Source organism: Mytilus californianus, unplaced genomic scaffold (genome assembly GCF_021869535.1).
Source record: "Mytilus californianus isolate M0D057914Y unplaced genomic scaffold, xbMytCali1.0.p SCAF_7, whole genome shotgun sequence".
Lineage (NCBI taxonomy): Eukaryota > Metazoa > Mollusca > Bivalvia > Mytilida > Mytilidae > Mytilus > Mytilus californianus.
In genome coordinates this window covers 58581802-58603336 of record NW_026262723.1, presented here as the reverse complement: position 1 = coordinate 58603336, position 21535 = coordinate 58581802, and the positions used below count along the sequence as shown (strand labels likewise).

Genomic DNA, 21535 nt, shown 5'->3' with positions numbered 1-21535 from the left:
ATGACCCCTGGGGACTAACCCTGTATATCATTCAAACCATCTTAGCATGACAAACCAGAATATATATGGTTTAGGGGTGGGGATCTTGACCACTTACAAGATATTAGAACTTTCTTAAATGGCAGGGGGTGGGGGTGACCCCTGGGGACTAACCCTGTATTTCATTTGATGTGCTTTATCATGACAAACCAGAATATATATGGTTTAGGGGTGGGGATCTCGACCATTTACAAGCTATTAGAACTTTCTCAAATGGCAGGGGGTTGGGATGACCCCTGGGGACTAACCCTGTATATCATTCAAACCATCTTAGCATGACAAACCAGAATATATATGATTTAGGGGTGGGGATCTTGACCACTTACAAGATATTAGAACTTTCTTAAATGGCAGGGGGTGGGGGTGACCCCTGGGGACTAACCCTGTATTTCATTTGATGTGCTTTATCATGACAAACCAGAATATATATGGTTTAGGGGTGGGGATCTCGACCATTTACAAGCTATTAGAACTTTCTCAAATGACAGGGGGTCGGGATGACCCCTGGGGACTAACCCTGTATATCATTCAAACCATCTTAGCATGACAAACCAGAATATATATGGTTTAGGGGTGGGGATCTTGACCACTTACAAGATATTAGAACTTTCTTAAATGGCAGGGGGTAGGGGTGACCCCTAGGGACTAACCCTGTATAACATTTGATGTGCTTTATCATGAAAAACCAGAATATATATGGTTTAGGGGTGGGGATCTCGACCATTTACAAGATATTAGAACTTTCTCAAATGGCAGGGGGTCGGGATGACCCCTGGGGACTAACCCTGTATATCATTCAAACCATCTTAGCATGACAAACCAGAATATATATGGTTTAGGGGTGGGGATCTTGACCACTTACAAGGTATTAGAAATTTCTTAAATGGCAGGGGGTGGGGTTGACCCCTGGGGACTAACCCTGTATTTCATTTGATGTGCTTTATCATGACAAACCAGAATATATATGGTTTAGGGGTGGGGATCTCGATCATTTACAAGATATTAGAACTTTGTCAAATGGCAGGGGGTCGGGATGACCCCTGGGGACTAACCCTGTATATCATTCAAACCATCTTAGTATGACAAACCAGAATATATATGGTTTAGGGGTGGGGATCTTGACCACTTACAAGGTATTAGAACTTTCTTAAATGGCAGGGGGTGGGGGTGACCCCTGGGGACTAACCCTGTTTTTCATTTAAAGGGCTTTATCATTTAGAACATTTTCAATTAAAAAGATTGTGTCTATCACAAACGGTTTTCAATTTATAATCATTTGAAAATTTAAAAAAATAAAATCCCATAGGGTTCTATAGTAAAACCCTCTTTTCATTTTGCCCCTCAAAGTACCCCTTTATAAACCCCATTGCACAAACAAAACCCTGATTGCACCACTAGACATGTTAGTCTAACATATTGTGAAACCCTAAGTTAATCTGACAAGCGGTTTTGGAGAACGGGTGCGGACAAGTTCAAATTTAAAAGCGGCGGAAGAAGAAGAAGAAGAAGAAGAAGAAGAAGAAGAAGAAGAAGAAGAATAATAATAATAATAAGAACTGAGCAAAAACAATAAGTCTTCCCAAACTTCGTTTGGGAGACTTAATAATTCACTGTTTTTGTACAAACCCAAGATTTTATGAAATATCTTTATGTGAATATACCCATATTTTCATTTCTTCATGTCTTATCTCACTAAAACTGTTTTTTTTTTTAGTCATCATTGCAGAAAGCTATAGTATCTAACAGACAGCAGCTGTTATCCTATTTGTATTAAACAAAACATCACGAACATTTACCCTGATTATGATCAAGCAAGGTGTTTAAGGGCATATAAACAAATTTAGGGTTCAGATCTGCCAACTATCATGCTTTATGGGAGGTGTTGACCTGAATTTTGAAAGACTTTAGTATATAAACTGAACACCTCAAAACAGGCATTCAAATGAATTAAAAGGGTATTTAAGGACATATATACTCATCCAAACAATGAAGAAGTAGATTAAAAACACTTATGACAATATAAGAAGAGTATTAGGTCCTCTTGCACTTAAAGTCCCCCATGGACATTTTGAAAAAAATGGCAGGTATGAGGGCTACCTATTTCAGGTAAAAGATTTCAAAATGTAATGACAATATAACACAATCTTTTTTTATCACAAAATTTCAACATGACCTATTCTTACCAACAAAACAACAGGTGGTTCTCCAAGCATTGCTATGGCAACAGATAATTTCCTCTTCATACCACCACTATAGTGGTGTACAGATTTGTCTGCTTCTTTCAATCCAAATTTCTTTATCATGTCATCAACAACCTACAAATATCAAACAAATTGAACTGTGAGCTATTGCATGTAAATGATACACCTACTATAAGTAATCAAAGTGTTTGTAAGCAATGAAGGGTAAAGATTGCTCTAATTTATCTGTGGGAAGTAAAATTAAACATTGCATTGAACAAATCATTGGTTGTAGTTGATTCAACTACAATTATGGACAAAGGAAGATAAATCCAATTTCAAAGATTACTTAAACAATGACATCATTCATATATTTAGCACAGATATTAGATTCTTGCACCCTGCACAAGTTATGTAATTTTCTTGACAAGTATAACATCATTTTGTAACTGGAATATCTGAGCATACATTTTATTGATAAATTTTTTAATGTCATGGATAGGATGTTTAGAATGTTATGATCAATGCACTATATTTTGTGTATCTCAAAAGTAGTGACAAGTCTTGGAAGATTTAGATATCAAGTCAGTCCCATAGGGTTTTGCTTGCATTTCATGCAATCTTTACCCAAAAATCGACAGAACCACATTGTTTGAACTAGTATATATCTGGCATTTGCACAGGTATGAGATTTAATTATGCATTCGAATTCTTCAAAAATGCTAATAAATTATTGATACCTTTTTCTTACATTCATTTCAAGCATTTTCCTGGAGAAATAAAGAGGAAAGAATTAGTAAAAATCAATTGTGCTTGGTAAACGTACACTGATTTTAAGAATCTGTCTTGGGTCTGTGTTTTACCATTGTCAAGTCAACATTCCGTATTTGGAAAATGTGCTTTTTAAAAACAAAAGTAAAGTTTCTGACAGCGTGATTTTGCATTAATAAAGAGTCTAAAGCAGATGTTAGTACGCTGGTGTTGCACATTTCGAATGATTAACATCAGAACATCAAATTTATATCAAAAGTCTGAAGTTTAATATCGTTTTTATGTTAATCATTTTTATGATATCCAAATTATTACTATGATTGCCTTTTATTATTTTAAAGTCTTACAGGATTAAAATTGGAATAAAAAAAATGTCTGGCAGGCTCATATATTTTTTGGAAGCCTTGGATATCATGCTCACATGATGCTTGATTCCAAATTTCAGAAAGTCCTGATCTGTAATTCCTTAGAAAAAATTCATGGGACAGAAATTTTGGGAAGTACGTACGGACAAACAAGGGTAACACTTAATGCCCCTCAGCTGCAGCAGGGGCATAAAAAGGAAGACATATAGAGGTCAGGTTATGGTCTTCAACAGCAGACAGTTAACTGTACCATGTGTCAAACTCATAATCGCCCCAAATCAAGAACAGTTTACAAGTTAAATAAATTCTCTTACATATTTTCTACTGTCTGCTGGCAACCCTCTCAACCTGGCATAGCAATGTAACATTTCTCTGCCAGTTAGACAACCATCTAAGGCATCTTCTTGTGGACAATAACCAACTTCCTGTCCAATGCTAGCATCTGCTCTAGATATTCTGAAATTTAAAGAATTGTTTTTCTCAATAATATCAGTCCTTGCAAAAATATTATAAAGTTGTTCAGTTCCTATATGGGTTCCTAAAATCAAAATACAAAATACTCTATTTTGAGAGCTGAGGGGTTAATTTAGAAGGAAGTTATAATAACTTAGAATGATATAGGAGTACATAGATCCAAGGTATCAAATACACAAATGTTTTTAACAAATCTTTCTACCTAAGTTTATGTATAATTTTATCAAATTGCTTTTCCAGGTTAATTCTTCATGAATGCTCCAAGCAATAAATCTAGAAACCTAAGATATATTAATATTTGGAGAGCTTATAATCAAAATAGGCCTAAAAGGATACATACTTTATTTATAAGGATTGAAATAAATTCTTGGGTATAATTGGGTATAAATTCCAAAAGGGAACATGCATACAATACTATATTTATAGGGTTTGAATCAAATACTTGTGTAGAAATTCCAACAATCAAAGAATAGTCAAAAACTGTGAAAGCACTGACCTATGCCCTTTAATAGTTGCCTCCCCTTCAGTTGGTAGCAAGTCTCCTGTCAGCATCCTAAAGCTGGTTGTTTTACCTGCTCCATTTTCACCAAGTAATCCAAAACACTGGAAACAAAATAATGTATGATTCATTTTTTATTGTTTTTATTATTATGACAAGATAGTTTCGCAAAAATAAAAACTCACATTTAAAATTTTGATAGCATTATTTGTGTGCAACATTTCCTCAAATTGTAAAAAATAGAATTTTTTGGCCATTATTCAACAATCGCAACAATAAATGCATGCAATCATTTTTGAATTTACAGTAATTGTTTACAAAGCTCATATTGAATTTCAATCAGATATTTTTCTTACTGGAATTAAATATAACCAAACACACAAACTTTTCAAAGTCTAGTGAAAAATATATTTATAAAAATCTAAAAATTAAAAAAAAGAAGGAAATATACATACAAAAAAATATATAGAAAAGACTCTGCTTGTTTTTTTTTAGCAAAATGTAATAAGAGATTCTGGATAGTAAATACAATCCTTACCTCACCACGAGGAACTCCAACACAAATGTGATCAACAGCATTAAATTCTCTCCTTCCTCTTGTATATTCCTTTGTTAAGTTATTGACAACTAGAATATCATCTTTAGCATTGCCTGAATTAACACGAGTTCTCTCGTTAGAGACAGCTGCATCAGAATATTCAAGTTCCTCTTCATGTCTCGTTGTTCTGAAATTGATGAAAACGACAACACTAGACTTACTAATTTTCTGGAAATCTAATTTAAACTGTTTTGTGAATCACAAAATATTCATATTTTCTAATTATTCCATTCCCTACTTAAAGACGGTCATTTGAGTATCTATTTTATATTTTCTGCTTGTAAATTTTGTAACGAAAAACTGGTACACTGAAAAAATTGCTAATATAGTATATCCAACAAAATTTTAAAGTTCTCTATTTAAATATGATTAAAAAATTTTTGATTGCTGGCTTTTATTTTTGACCTGTTGTTTTTTGTATGATTAACGTAAAGTGGAAAATATTTAAGACATATTCAAATCAGTTCTTACTTTCTAGTGTGGCTTATTCTGATTTCCACCAATAAAGTGATTATAAAGAATACCAAGCCTTCTATCGCCAAGGCAACCAGCTGCCATCCAATAACATCAAAATCAAATGGCCAGACGTATGGATCATCTCCAAATCTACCAAGGATGTCTGACATCATTTGGTTGAAGATTAGCTCAACAAAGCCACTGACCAGGTTGAATGGTGGGAAGATTTTCAATACATGTCTCATAACAAGATATGCATTTTCAACACTCTGTAAAACACAAAAATTCATACATATTAATTTTAACTTAATTTTTTTTTAAATTCATAACTATACATTTGAAGGTTGAATCTGTTAGCAACATAAAACTAGAAAACTGATTTGTCAACAAGGGCTTGACTTTCACATTTTTATTTGATTTATACCAGTTCTATAGAGCATAGAAAACTTTTATATTATAATAGAGTAATGTTGTTTCTCACATTCTTATTGCCATTATGAAAATAGCAGTCAAATGATATTTTGAAAATAGCAGCTGATCAATAATTTTTGACACTAGAAATCAATTCATGATATCATATTGTATATAGATTTCATACATCTTTGAAATCTGATCTCAGCACTTGAATATAACTTTTTTGGAAGCCATTTTGAAAATGGCTACGGATAAAATATAGATTTTGACACCAGCATTTAATTCTGGATATTATATTCTACCACGATGAAAACTGAGTTTTTATCAAATTTTTTCAACAAAAAAATAAGATGATTAACATATTTAATAATATGAAGCACGACAACTGTACAAAATTGTGTTCAAGACCTACTCATACTTTTGGAAATTTAGTGTTAAAGTCTTAAGTCATACTTTTAGAGATTTTGCATTCAAAATTTCCCAAAAGCTGCAATTTGGTTTTAAAGAAAAATAAGCTTTTACCAAAATATTTTTACCATTTTCACCAAAAAAGTAATATACAGTTCTGCATATTTTACACACCAGCTGTACAAATTTTATCTGTGTCCTACCTAAAAGTTTGTGGACTAAATTCAAAGCAATTTATATGAAAGAATACATAAATTATACGAATATTCATCAGTAGAAAATTAAGAAATGATTTTCTTTCATAAAAAATGGAAACATACCTCTATTTGTGAAAAGAATTGCAATATAAAAATCACAGCCATGGATACAATTCCAACAAAGATGTTTAAACAAAACATAACCATGTACGATGTTGTGGAATCCTTGAAAATTTTTATACTCATATACATCTGTGGTATGGTGGCCCATCTGTAACAAAATAAATATACAAGTATGTAGGTACTGTGGTCACTTTGTGAGAAAATTAAGTATAAACATGCTTAGGAACCTGATATTCAGTAGTTGTCGTTTGTTGATGTGGTTCATAAGTGTTTCTTATTTCTTGTTTTTTATATAGATTAGACTGTTGGTTTTCCCGTTTGAATGGTTTTACACTAGTAATTTTTGGGGCCCTTTATAGCTTGCTGTTTGGTGTGAGCCAAGGCTCCGTGTTGAAGACCGTTCTTTGACCTATAATGGTTTACTTTTATAAATTTTGACTTGGATGGAGAGTTGTCTCATTGGCTCTCATACCACATCTTCTTAAATCTATGGAACAATAATCAATAATAATAGTGGAATGTGACCATTCTGTGATAAAATAATAGACATACCAGAAAAATATAGGGTTACTGCACTATTATTCCTCAATATTAGTGCAATAACTCTTTTATAATACCATGAATACAGTATCAAATATTACAGCAACATTGATGATACTTAGTCCAATTCCTGCATCTCTAATGCCAGCAGTAAGGATGCAATATCCATTTCCTCCATATTGTTTTTTTTTTTTCTTTGTGTGCAAATTTCAAATATTGTTTTACTTGATACCTCTCTGGTGCATACCAAACTTTAAGGAAAAAGTATAGAATGCTATATGGATTAAGGTGCAGTATTTCTAATACATCAGGAATCCTCTACCTTTTTCAATATATTTATTAAGGAAGACCAGTAAAAATATTGACAAATATAGCATTTTCATTCTCTAAAAGGAAATCTACATGAAATATATGGTACTATATTATAATAGCCAATATATTACTAAATAAAGCATGTAAAAGAAGTAATTATGGCTTATTTGGGATGAAATAGAGTAAACACATGCTGGAATAGTGGCCAGTGTAAGTATATAAGTTATACACACATTGGGATTGTTGTCAATTGGTGACAAAGTATGAACATACTGGAATGTAGTATTGTAGTTTTGACAAACTCTGTGTGTTGCTTAGGGGAACTTAAAAAAAAACAAGGATAAAAAAATAGGGAGTATGCAATGGCAATAAGCACTGAAGATTCTCTGAAAGTGTAATTGAAATATGGACAGATAGAACAACGGATAAAGGACAAAATGATCACTATATACCCTCGCTATAGTAAACCAGGGTAAGCAGGTCATGTAAAAAATCCTTTTATCCTTTTAGTGTTTATTTTACACAGTTTCACAGTGAATTCTTTGCAAACTGATTTTTAACAACCGGGCCGTTATGTACATGTACATACCCAAACAATATAATGAGGGTAATGGTAGCAGAAAGATTGTCTCTGTTCCAGTAGGCATCACCTTGGAATGCAGCCATTAAAGCAACAGTCAATCCCATCATGATGCTATAAATACACTGAAAAGTGAAAGTAACATTACATACACATACATCAAAATAAATATAAGGAGATGTGGTATGATTGCCAATGAGACAACTATCCACCAGCCAGTGTCCAAAGATGTTGATATAAGCAACTAAAGCAAAGCTCATCAATCACAAAAAAGGAGTAAACAAAAGGTTATCTATTACAAGGGTTTTTCTAGAATATTGTTGACTGACTATCTGTTTCGGATGCAGATCGGAAAAAACAAATAGCTAATTATCAGGCATACGAGATCACAATGTATTAAATAGTTTGACTTTGTTATGAAACATTCTTACTGTATATGATATACTGTAAATTCAGAAATTATTGCGATGTTTTTATTATTGCTTATTGCAAAAAATGCGACAGGGTTGTAAACGCAATAAGTTAAACTTGCATTTAGGATTTTTTTATATGAATGAAACGGGATTTTTCTCAATATCGCAAAAATAATAATCACATTTTGGTCTAAAATGACAAAATCGCAATAATAAATGCAGCAATAATTTCTGAATTTACAGTATCTGTTCAACATTCATTTCAGTTATGACATTCTGAATAAAATTATATAAAAAAAAATGTAGAACTGAAACACAGTTTTTTTTTAGTACAAATCGTAAAAAATATAAAAGGTAAAGGTTTCATCGATTTTTGTGAGAAAATGGCTAAAATTTTATTACTTAATTTATTTTTATAATCATTATATCATTCAAACATGAGCACAAGCCATGCAACTGAATAATGACATTAATTCATCTGATGATTAATTGTAATAACGTATATTTTTGCTAAGTGAAATATCCTTACCATATCCCAAAGAAAAGATGTTGTCCAGTACATGAAAGGTCCAACTCCACTCAAAAATTGTAGCTGTTTCTCCTTGTTTGTGTATTCATTAACCACGTAAACCATCAATCCAGCAGGGATAAAGGTGAAGGCTACTAAAAATATCACTGAGATACCATAGTCTGCTGCCTTTTGCAATCTAAAGGTCAAATAAATGTTAGAGGTTAAAATTCAGACAAATAAGGTTGATCAAACGAGACAAAGGGTAAAAAAGACTGATTGGTGTGGATTAGGAAATGATTTTATTCTAATGCTTTGCCACTAGAACAGACCATTTCATTACTTTGTCTCATTTTGAAATTCAATAGAATGCTCAACTTTTCTTATGAATGATAAATTGTATAGTGGTGAACATTAATGGTTTTGCTCACACATTGTTGTCAATATAATGGAATTCTATGCAACAGTCATACAAGCGAGAGGTTTAGCTGGCTATAAAACCAGGTTTAATCCACCATTTTCTACATAAAGAAATGCCTGTACCAAGTCAGGAATATGACAGTTGTTTTCCATTTCAAGCTTTTGATTTTGCCATTTTATAAATGACTTTCCGTTTTGAATTTTCCTTGGAGTTCGGTATTTTTGATATTTTACTCTTTATCACATTTCTATCATTTGAACTTCTGCCAAACAGCATCTAAAAGCTCATTTTTGGAAAATATAAAAGAAACAAAATACAAATTCAAGCAGTCAGCTAATAAAGCTCAAAATACATTTTAAGGAGATGGTGTCTTTGGAGTCCTGCTTATTTTTTACATGGCTGTACATTCCCTAAAAACAATATTTATTAAAAATATCTGTCTTACAGTAAATTCATTTCAAGGTTTTATAACATGACAAGCAATAAATAATATATGCAGTGTCAACATGTTGTCAAGGTTAAGAAATAGGACATTGACTTACAAGGTATCCTCACTTAACTGTCCCTCCGTTAACATCAGTGGATGGGTGTAAGCTGTTATACCTGTAAAAATGAATGTAATATTTAACAGTTGAGCAGTTTTTTAAGCAATATTAGAACATGTAATCCTACTATAGCATAGCATAACTATATCAATAATGAAATTACAAACCATAAAGAAATTTGCATATTGTTGAACTCATAAATCTGTGGTTATAATGATAAAAAAAAAGAAAAAATCTGTGGTTAACCTGTACCCACGAAATCAACAAAAACTAGTACCAAACAAATTATAATGAATCCACAGTATTCAGTGATGGAATATGGTCAAGATATAAGTTGACCATTCTGGACAAGTTGCCAATGAATCAAACAATCATGAAGTATATTACATACCATATTGTTCTTCTTCTCCTGAAGGAACCATTGCTCTAAGCATGATATTACTCAGTGCATTGGAGAATGATGGTAGAGCATGATGTCCCTTGTTGTTGAACCAAACAGTACTTCTGAACTTAGTGCCATTAGCATCAAATGACCATCCTCCGTATCTAAATAGAAACAAAAGAGAAAACATTTCATATTTTACATGAAGTAATGCTGTATCTTAAGTTTAGCCATGATTTATTTACAATTGTATATGAATGCGTAATTTTAGTAAATAATTTCTGAGTTATAAAATATCTTATTCTGTATGGTGTAATAATCATGCAGGGTATTGTTCTAAAGGCTAATATATTTATCAAAATTAAATTATCTTAAAAAGTATAAAACTGTAACTACAACTTTTGTTATATTTTGATACTAGTAAGAAAATAAAATGTTCTACGTACCTTTTCTCTGTAAATTCTGATCTTGTCATTAGTAGGTAATCTTGTATATCGTGACCATTTAAATCCTGCAATTTGTCTGTTGTATTCATCTTCATCCATGGTACAGATTGGTATTTAGCTGGATCATTACAGGTGTACTTGGACTCTGCACAGTGACATTCAGGTGTTCCTGGTGAAGCTGATGTTGGAGTGTGGAATGAAGTATCAGCATTTTCACATCTATATGGCTCACTAAAATCAAAGCAAATGCCAATTAATTAGGATGAAAATTCTAAGGATCTCAGGACCAAAGCCTTGATATAATAAATATCAAATTTTAAGGCAATCTAAGAACAATTTAAAACTTTAATATTTCTTAAGCGTTCAGATTTCCACACTATTTCAGGGCATCAGAATCTTATATTTGATTTTTAATTATATCAGAAAATCAATAATATAAATTATGCAGAACCTGAAAAATGATATCAACAGATGTGTGCATTTCAAAAGAAAAGTTGTTTAAAATATGTTATTTTTAGTGATATCAATTAATGATATCGTACAAAATATTTGTTTCAAGAATTTTACAAAAACCAAATATTAAAGCGCTCTGATGATATGAAATGAACATTGGAAAAAATCAATATTTCTGCAGCCATGTGAATGTTTCTTATTTTTAATGTAAATACAGAGTAAAAATTGTTTCAAAACTTTTTCTTCTTTTTTTCTCTCCAATACTAAGCTCTCCATTGTTTGCTACTTTAAACTTAGTTCTACCACAACATGTTGTTACAACACATTACTACATCAGAATAACTAAAATTTGCATAAAAATCATTCTATGTGAAAACTGAAAATCAAGTGTTTCATCTGCATACAGATTTTTTGCTGACAGACGAATGTTTTATTTCATAGTAAAATTACAAACTTATAAAACTTACCCTAGATTCATACCAGCCATACATGTTGTGCCTGGTCCTGGTGGTGCCATTAACTGGTACCTCATTTTCATTGTCATTGGTGACTGCACATTGTCTCTGGTAAAATAGTACAATATAAGTTTTATGTACATAACATATATAACTTCTTGCCATATTTCCCCAAAATGAAAGCATAGATTGTTTATTCAATTAAAGAAGAAGTTATTTATTTTATTAAATATTTTTCATTTTCATGCATTTTGCTGTCATGAACACATGATTTGACTGACTAACACAGGTTTGAATCCTTCCATTTCATCCATTTAATGGAATAACTTCTAGATTTTATCAGACAGAAGAAAAAGAAAATTCCATTTAAGTCATACTTACTGATGGAAAACATAAGCATTTGGACCATACAGAGCAGGAGTAAGAATTAACTGCGGAGATGAAAGTGTAGGTTTGATTTTGAAGAATCCAAGACCAGCTGTGACAAATATCAAAGGTAGAATGACCAAACCAAATAACATTCTCCAATCTCTCTTGTAATGATGGAACCTTTTTAAAAGCAGTGCTCCAATTTGTTGAAAACTTTGACTGCAGATACCAATTCTTTTCCTTGGGTCAGCATATGTAGGTCCTTTGACTTCTGAAATAAATATTAATTACTCTTAAAGGATATTATTTTAAAATATTATTTAATATTTCACACATGAATTTAATTCCGAGTAAGCTTCTTTAGGAATAGTACCATTTCATATAGTGCAAATCCTTGAAAATTTTAGTTCTTTTTTCTGTAAAATAGTAGTAAAACAGTGAGCATTTAAAAAAATAGTTCTTTCAAAATCTTTCTCAAGTTATACTTATGAAATATTCATTTTAAAATAAAGAAAGCATCGAAATTAGTTTTGTCTTTTTTAATTGATATTTCATCATTAAAAAAATACTCTTTTCAACTTTTAAACTTCTGTATTAAAGGAAGGTGAAATAAAATGTGAAAGAAAACCCCAAAAAACCCAGCTTGAAGCTTCAACTTCAAGTGTGCCAGACTGAAAATTCACTTTTCTTTTTTTTTTGATAGAATATTTATCACTTACCTCCACTGTCATAATCAGTAATCGGTTCACTTTCTTCTGATTTTTTAAGCATATCAAGATTAGTTTGTTTTCTCAGACTGTGCATCACGTCTTCTGTTAACTGTACTCCTTTGTCACTAATGTTACAAACCTTCAGGAAAACCTACATTAAAAAAACACCAAACTGAAATTATGTAAAATGAATTGTGTAAAAAAAAGGCAGAGGGAAAATAAAAAATCTTATGTCAAAGAAAATGAACAAAAGCATGTCAATCAATGAAAAACCATGAAAAGACAAACAACAGTTCACAAAACACTACATAGAAAAACTATCAAGTGAGTAACAGGATTACCACCAAAAAAACCAGGGGGGCTAAGAGTTGCAGTTCATTGATATGGTCCCACTTGTAAACACAATAAAACACTATATTTGATTATGCTAAACCTTAAAAATCACTTAAATGGTAATAAGAGGTAGATACATTTCATCTAAGTATAGTTTTCTTAACAAGTTTGCTTTGTTACTTGAAAGCAATTTAGCAGAAATTAAAAATGCCTTTAAGTAATGTTGTAAATCCCCCCCCCCCCCCACCCACTCTCAACCAAAAAAAATCTGTCATTAAAAATAAAATAAATGGTATACAAATGGTTACTGTAGTAGAGCCTGTACACAGTGGCCCCTGTGTGTTTGACACTGACTCATCTAAGACCCATAAAATCATAAAATGATGTAATTTAATATTCTTAAATCATTCTATAGAATGAAAGGTATTTGTTATATACCTCTTCTAGTGTAGTGTCATAAATTCCATAGCTAGCAATGCCTAATTCTTCACCCTTCACATCCAGTTCATGAAGACATTTCTGTAAACTGTCAACATTAGCAACAGTAGCAGACAGGGCAACAGTCATCTCAGCACCAATATCCTCTACAATGTCTGCTCTAGGTAACAATGATGTGATCAGGCCCATAACACTCATCTGGTCACATCGGTCTGGAGGTAAAATTTTGTGAGTTAATTTTATTGTAAAATGATTAGAAAATAATATATTTCAAGAAATCAAGCTAATAGATTGTTTAATATGTATTTATTTATCTGTTTTACTGATATCACAAAAGATCAAACCACATACCAGAGGCAGATCCAGAGTAAGATGAAAAGGGAGGGGTTAATTTTCAGAAATGGTAAAAATACTGCTGAGTGTATTGATGATTTTAAGCAAAATAATGATAATTTTTCCCAATCAAAAGTGGGGCATATGCCCTCTACATCACCTTGAATCTGCCACTGCATACCTTTGTTACATAAAAGAAAACCAGCTGTTTTTTTATATTAAGGTTTGAATTAATTTTACTTTTATATTTTTGTGGTAATCAGTAAATCTTCAAAAATTATTCAGTCATTATGGCATACTAGATTAGACCGTTGGTTTTCCTGTTTGAATTGTTTCACACTAGTCATTTTGGGGCCTTTTATAGCTTGCTTTTCCATGTGAGCCAAGGCTCTGTGTTGAAGGCCATACTTTGACCTATAATTGTTAACTTTTTATACACTGTAACTTGGATGGATAGTTGTCTCATTGGCACTCATACCACATCTTCTTATTTATATAAACAAAATCATCAGTTATATATGACTTTGAAAATGTTTACCTCCTTTAGCTATTTTCAGATGATAACCACTGCCAAGATTGGCCTTGAGAAAATGTGAAGAACCAGTACACATCATCTGTCCATTGTGCATAATGGCGATTCTGTCTCCAATCATATCAGCCTCATCCAGGAAATGTGTTGATAGTAATACTGTACAATCTGGAAACATTGGTTTGAAAAAAGTCAGAAAAGACAAATTTTTTGAACTGGTGTCATATCTTAAAATATTGATATAAATCGTTAAAATTTTACTACCGGTACTATAAAACCATAGAAAGATTAAATAATGTTCATCTGGATCTGAATTTTGCCTCTTATTTCTTCTCTATAGGATTAATTAAGAAAAGGCTATTGAATGGAGACAATTTTTTTTAAGGAGGTGCCTTTTCCATTATGTAAATCTATAGTTATATTAAAAAATATTGCCTTGGGAATTTTGAAGAGAATTCATCCATTAAATAATCAAGAATATTGTAAATTCATAAATATAGTGAAAATGCAACAAGATAGGTTTCCCATATTAATAAAAACTTTTTAAAAATTTTCATAGCATATTAGTATGCAGCATTTTCTGTAATCGCAATAGTTAATCTTATATATGTGTCCAATTGCAATAATAAGTGCATGTAAAAATTTCTTAATTTACAGTATTACATTATACTTCGCTAAAACAATTTCAGGTCACTATCACACTTTACTTACTTGTTTTCCTCTTCAATATAAGGTTCCACATGGCTCTACGAGCACTAGGATCAACACCACTAGACGGCTCATCCAGAACTACCACTTCTGACCCACCAACAAAAGCTATAGCCACACTTAATCTTTTCTGCATACCACCAGACAATTGAGAAGATTTTGAGTTCTGAACATGCAGTAGACCAACTTCTTTAAGAAGCCTTAAACAGAAAACAAATTTTTAAATATTTTAAAAATACAGAATTACTTGAAAATATTGACAACTTGGCAAATATCACATGATTAAAACAGTCCTTTCAACACATTTAATGCTACCTACAATTCAGAAATTTCAACATGGAAATTTCATTTTTTTTAGAATTTCACAAAAACAATCCACACAAACCAGTATTTAGCTAGCAACATTCTTGTGCAAAGATTAAAACAGATACATGTACTTACAACATTTAAACTTTCAACTTATAAATTAAATCACAACTTACTGATAAATGTTTTCCTTCAGTTGATCCTTAGGCCAGTTAGACTTCACAGAACCATAAAACTCCATGTGTTCTTGTACAGTCATGCTGTAAAATATTGAAATTTATGTTATAATATAACCCGAATTAATTCAGTCCCTCCCCGTGATCGACTCTCCCACTCGCGAGGGCCTGAACTCTTTATACGATAAAAACGCATCACGAATCCATGATTCTGATTGGTGCTCTCTATGAGAGAGAGCCAATCAGCTAAAAACTAAATGTTATCAAGATAGGTAAATCCCGAGCTAATTCCGAATGATTTTTTGATGATTTTTCATTGACTAGGCCTTCAGGTGTTAATGTAGCCATCGCAGAGCAGTGGAATATAAAGACTGAATTATACGGGTTAGTTATAATAGAGGAAAATAAGGTTTTGAAGAAATTAACAATAAATAGCAGAAATATAAGATAAGAAAATCTCACAATATCAAACAAAAAGAAAATTTAAATTCTCAAAAAAATATCTTTAGTCAAGCACTATATTTTTTCTAATCCTTGTTCAAAACTGCTTGCTTAAAATTGAATTTAATGAGCTACCAGGAACACCAGGACACAAAGATTTGATTGTTTCATTGATTTTTGGTGTTTACACTACTTTGCACTATTGACTTAATTGTTGGGGCAAGTTTTAATTGGTGGAGGAAGCTGGAGTCCCCAGAGAGAACACCTGACCGTTGTCAGAAAAACTGACTATTCTTCTAGTCAATGAAGATTGAAGTAGAATGCACCTTTCACACGTGGGGTTCAAACATAAGGATTTGAGATAAATAATGATAACTTGAAAAGCACTTACAAGTCAAACAATGCAGAATGTTGTGGACACAGACCAATGTTTTTAGCTTTTGTTGGAGATTTCCCATAAATCTTCACACTTCCTGATGATGGCTGTAACATCCCTGTTATCATGTTCCTAAAACAAATATTTTACAAAATCACAACATAATCAACTAATCACAAGAATGTAATTTATATTTATAAAAAATTTACTACAGATCTATAGTTTAAATATATACATATAAAATTCATGTTTGATATTACATATTTTGTTGTAAAAAAAGAGAATTTCACCACTTCAACTAAATGTGTCAAATATGGAAAATGTTCAAACTAAATGTTCAGTTATTAATGAATTTCAGAGAGGCAATCTGCTGTCCCCCCCCCCCCCCCCCCCCCCCCCTTACCAAGACTTCACTGACTTTGTAAATTGTACAGAAATATTTCCTAGAAAGTTTATCTGTATAATCCAATGATACCGATTAATTTACTTGTACTCAAAATGAAACAGAATAGAAAAACCCAATAAGCCATGTGTCTATTTTCTTCAAAGACTCAATTTGTAATTTTAAAATTCAAAAACAATTTACCATCATTCAAATATTGATGCCATCAATAGTCATGACACATTTATTTTTAGAACTCAAGAACGACATAACCAAATAAAACCTAAGTTTTAAAATATGAATAAACTTACATTGTTGTAGTTTTGGCTGCACCATTATGACCTAATAATACTGTTACTTGGTGCTCGTAGATTTCTGCACTAATGTTATTGACAGCTATAGTTTTTCCAAACTTCTTTGTTAGATTGCGTAAGGTAATACCTGCAACTCTGTTTTTATCCATTGGTTCATTTAAACCATCTGCATGAAAGCATAAACAAATATTAGAATTTTGCTTCAAAACATTTTCATTACCAAAAAAACTCTTTTCCTATATGCTGATTTCTGACATCGTTTAAATGTTTATCGGCAAACTTGACCCCTACATCCTTGTAATATAAATAATCAATCTAATAAAGAAGAATGTGTCTGAGGACACAAATGCCCACACTCAAGCTTTGAAAATGAGAAAGAAGGACGGAAAGACGAACTGTCAAGGGTAACACTGCACGGGCATAAAAAAGAGATAGTACAGCTAGTACCCATATTTCTTTAATATTAATTAACAAAAACCATTTATATTATCATAATTATACTGTGAATATTATGAAAAGTCTTTAAGGATATTTAATGTTTGAACTACATGTATAATAATTTGGGACATATTTTTTTTATAATTTGCAAAAGTGCAGGAATTTCATAATTTTCTTGTAACAATGTTACATAATAATGTTATTACCTATTTCTTTCTTGTACTTGCTTGCACTGCTTGTTGATGATGAGGAATTTAATCCCCAATAATATGGTGAAATTGGGAAATACCACGGCCATGCTACACCATATTTCCCTGAAATGAATCAAATTATTTAATAAATTTTACAGCTCTCTCAAAATAAATGCATAATTTCATATAAATGCTTCATGGCATGAAATGGCTAATGCTTAAATAGATAAAACAAATTTAGTTTTATTTCCAAGTAAAACAATTTTTAAAAATATATCTTAACAGAAAACTGCTGAGTAAGTGCAATGCTAACTTGGTTTCACATATCTTCACATCTTCAATGTATCACCTATGTGACTGTTTACTCAAAATTCACCTCTCTGATATACATGTACATGTATTACATATGTAAGTAGAGGCTCCTGCTTTCACAAATGCATTGTATCACCAATACAACTGAACAATTGCCTGGTTTCACAATTTTATGTTCCACCCATGTGACTTAAAACTTACCAGGTTTCACAATTCTGATGTACAATCCATGTTTCTTAAAACTTAGCTGGTTTCACATTTTAGATGTACCACCAATGTGATTAAAAACTTACCTGGTTTTACATTTATGAGTAACTACCCATGTGACTAAAAACTCACCTGGTTTCACATTTCTGATGTACCATCCAATAACTAGATATATACACCCATCAATCAACATCATATAACAGCACCAAGAGAAACTGGTCTCATCTCCAGGGATAGGACTTTTATCAATGTTGGACCACTGAATACCTTCCATCAGGGTCTCATACCTAGACAGGTGATGAGCACCAAATCCAAAGGCTGTTGTGGATGAAAGACACTGAAATTAGGAAAATAACAGATTTATGAAACAGTTGGAAAATTCATTTGTCATTGGTTTACTCCTACTGTTTATCAAAGAGAGCCGGGGAGGACAGGTGGTTGTCCTCTGCCTTCTCCCGCCCCTCTTCTCTTTGAAAAGATGTGATTCCAAAATAATGATTCAATAAGACTCTAAAATCTCTGATTTATAATCTGAACACACTGGTCAGAAGAAAACCAAATTACAAATGCAAACCTAATATATAGTTTTTAAAATATGTTTATGATATATGGTAATATATCAAATTTGTGAAAAGCTATAAACTCATACAAGATTTATTTGCACACGTGAACATGACATTCTAAAAACACAGTATCTTAATCAGTCAAATAGATACTCAATATCTTTGTTTGTATTTAAACTTACTGCTAGTGTCTTCTGCCAGAACAACATGTCGTAATTCAATGAAGTCAAGACAATGTATGGTACATAGGATAAGAAGTAGACAATCACGACGGTCAGCAAGGCAAGAGTGGTACGTGTGAAAAGGGCACTGACCATGTAGCTGGAAAAAAAACATCTCTCAACAACACAATAATATAATCACTGTTCAATTTATGTAAATATACATCAAAATACTTGTAAGAACACTTTTCCTGATCTGGAATAAGAAATTTTTTGCTTTGATTTCTTAAAATGTAATAACTCCCACTGAATTTTTAGGTTTTTGCTCAAAATTTTATAATGTAAAAAAAAATTCTGACCGAAGTAAAGACTTTTTTTTTTAAATTCAAAATCCATGTAATTTTAAATTAGCAATAACAATCAACAGTTTGCAACATGTCTTTTCATTACAACTGGTACAATTGTTTGTTATCATGTTCAAAGGCAGTTTCAAAAAGTCACAGCTAGTTTTGGTTGTAGAACTTTATGACCAACATAAACAGTTATAATTAGTGAACATGCAAGTCATTAATGAGACAGTAAAGAATATGCAGTAAATGAACACATGATACCACAATGGGAATATGAATTGACAAAGTATGCCAAAACATCTGAAACAATATATGACTAAACACATTTTTTCTAGAGATTATTGATGTGTTAACTGGGCCAATTAACTCACAATCTGAATAAAAGTCCCAAAGACTTTAGTGTAAAAAAAAAATATATCTATAACTCTCAACCAAACTGTTAGTTAATTTTTTCTCCTCTATTTCAACTTTCTTGAAAATCAATGATTCCATTCATGTGAATCAACCATGAATACATCACAGCGAAATCAACAAAGTGTTTACATGGTGCCAAAAGTAATTAAGGCAAAGTGGTCTATCAAAGTGTCAACCATTGTAACAGACTAATTACATTCAAGTATTTGTAGATATGCAAATCAAATAGGAATTATGAATGTATAAAACTTACCACAACATTATACTGGAGAAGCAGAAGTCTATGAAGTATAAAGCAAGTATTCCCACGTTACTGTATGTAAACAGGTTTCCTACACGCAAGGCTACAATACACAATAAAGCTACGATGCTCATCATTATCATAGTGCAGAAAAACCACACCCACCAATTCAGGACGCTGCTCATTCCCATAATCTTCAGGATCTAAAAATAGAACACATCACAATAATTTGTCAGACTAAAATCTATATCTGTCTCCAAAAGATGTCCATTAGTAATTTTAAAATCCAATTTCAAGTTAAAATGTTGCAATTCTATTTTCTCAAATTGGTTGCCAATTCATTCTATACCAAATTTTAATTCCTATGCGATGTCATGCCATTTAGTTACATTCTTTTTCCCCCTAAAACTCTAAATATTAAAAAATAAAAAGATAAAAATATAAGATATTGAGGCTGTTATTTAATTTTTTTTATTATATACTAACAGTATGATCCTATTCAAGGTTTTTGTTAAATGCTATTGTAAACAACAACAAAAAACTCTTCATGAAATGTCTACATGTCACCAGTTGTAATACAAAATATCTGACACTGCGCAAAACTCATTTCTAATCCAAAGACATTGAATCTTTAAATACATCCATTCAGTAATTTCTTTTCTAATAATCTGTATAAATATAATTTTACCGTTTCTTTTGTTTTTGTCCTGAATACCAACCATTAATTCGTCTTTTCAGAATCTAAAGGACAATGGGTAATATCATTGTTGGTACACCAAAATCAAAATAACGTTTTGTCATTGGTTGAATTTCCATTGTTTATGGTGTTTTAAACCAATCACAATGTTTTGGTGTACCCTTTTGAAAATATTTCCCAGAATGCATAAGATTCTGAAACGGCGAATTAATAAATCAATTGTTTACCTCTTCCTGTCCTTTTTCTCTATCATTCACCAAATTTCTAGTAGCTATGGCAACAGACACAAGCCAAGCAACTGTCATCAAAACAGGTAATAAGAAAGTACTTAATGTGTAGAGATAACTGAAAACAAGAAAACAAAAATACACATTTTAAATTTCATTATGGTAAGCTAATTTGTATCTCTTACCTGTACCCTCGAAATCTACGAAAAATTGGGATCCCACAATAATGAATCCACAGTAGTGTACCGGCATTTTTATGTACCTGCCCCAAGTCTGGAGCTTGTTGTTCAGTGGTTGTTGTTTGTTGGTGTGGTTCATAAGTGTTTCTCATTTCTCGTTTTTTATATATGTCCTGAACATGCATGAAATATTTGCCACTGGATGTTAAGCAACCAACAATCAATCAATCATATAGATTAGACCGTTAGTTTTCCTGTTTGAATTATTTTACACAAGTCATTTTGGGGCCCTTTATAGCTTGCTGTTCGGTGTGAGCCAAGGGTCTGTGTTGAAAGCCGTACTTTGACCTATAATTGTTAACTTTTTATACATTGTGACTTGTATGGAGAATTGTCTCATTGGCACTCATACTACATCTTCTTATTTATATTGATCAATGTGAATATTTAATTTTAGTCATTGTACAAAATAATAATATAACATTCTAAATGGATTTCAAATGATCTTACCTACAAATAAAACATATGAAAATGCTAATTGTAAACAAGAGTACAAGAAAA

At 31.8% G+C, this 21535-nt stretch overlaps 1 protein-coding gene across 1 annotated transcript in view; it reads right to left on the bottom strand.

Annotated features, from left to right (window-relative positions):
- LOC127708507 (uncharacterized) overlaps positions 1–21535 on the bottom strand; it is a 107697-nt gene that overhangs the window by 11767 nt on the left and 74395 nt on the right. The window contains exons 70-94 of the mRNA XM_052213398.1: positions 20796–20913; positions 19884–20074; positions 18888–19026; positions 18275–18479; positions 17639–17746; positions 16992–17160; positions 16314–16430; positions 15482–15565; positions 15003–15199; positions 14301–14459; positions 13430–13641; positions 12668–12809; positions 11961–12219; positions 11592–11687; positions 10672–10902; positions 10235–10389; positions 9841–9901; positions 8899–9076; positions 7966–8081; positions 6525–6672; positions 5398–5651; positions 4867–5053; positions 4326–4432; positions 3670–3811; positions 2223–2354 (exon numbers count right to left, since the gene is read on the bottom strand). Of these exons, the coding sequence (XP_052069358.1) occupies positions 2223–2354; positions 3670–3811; positions 4326–4432; positions 4867–5053; positions 5398–5651; positions 6525–6672; positions 7966–8081; positions 8899–9076; positions 9841–9901; positions 10235–10389; positions 10672–10902; positions 11592–11687; positions 11961–12219; positions 12668–12809; positions 13430–13641; positions 14301–14459; positions 15003–15199; positions 15482–15565; positions 16314–16430; positions 16992–17160; positions 17639–17746; positions 18275–18479; positions 18888–19026; positions 19884–20074; positions 20796–20913 (3907 nt within the window). The remainder of the gene's footprint in view (positions 1–2222; positions 2355–3669; positions 3812–4325; positions 4433–4866; positions 5054–5397; positions 5652–6524; positions 6673–7965; positions 8082–8898; positions 9077–9840; positions 9902–10234; positions 10390–10671; positions 10903–11591; positions 11688–11960; positions 12220–12667; positions 12810–13429; positions 13642–14300; positions 14460–15002; positions 15200–15481; positions 15566–16313; positions 16431–16991; positions 17161–17638; positions 17747–18274; positions 18480–18887; positions 19027–19883; positions 20075–20795; positions 20914–21535) is intronic.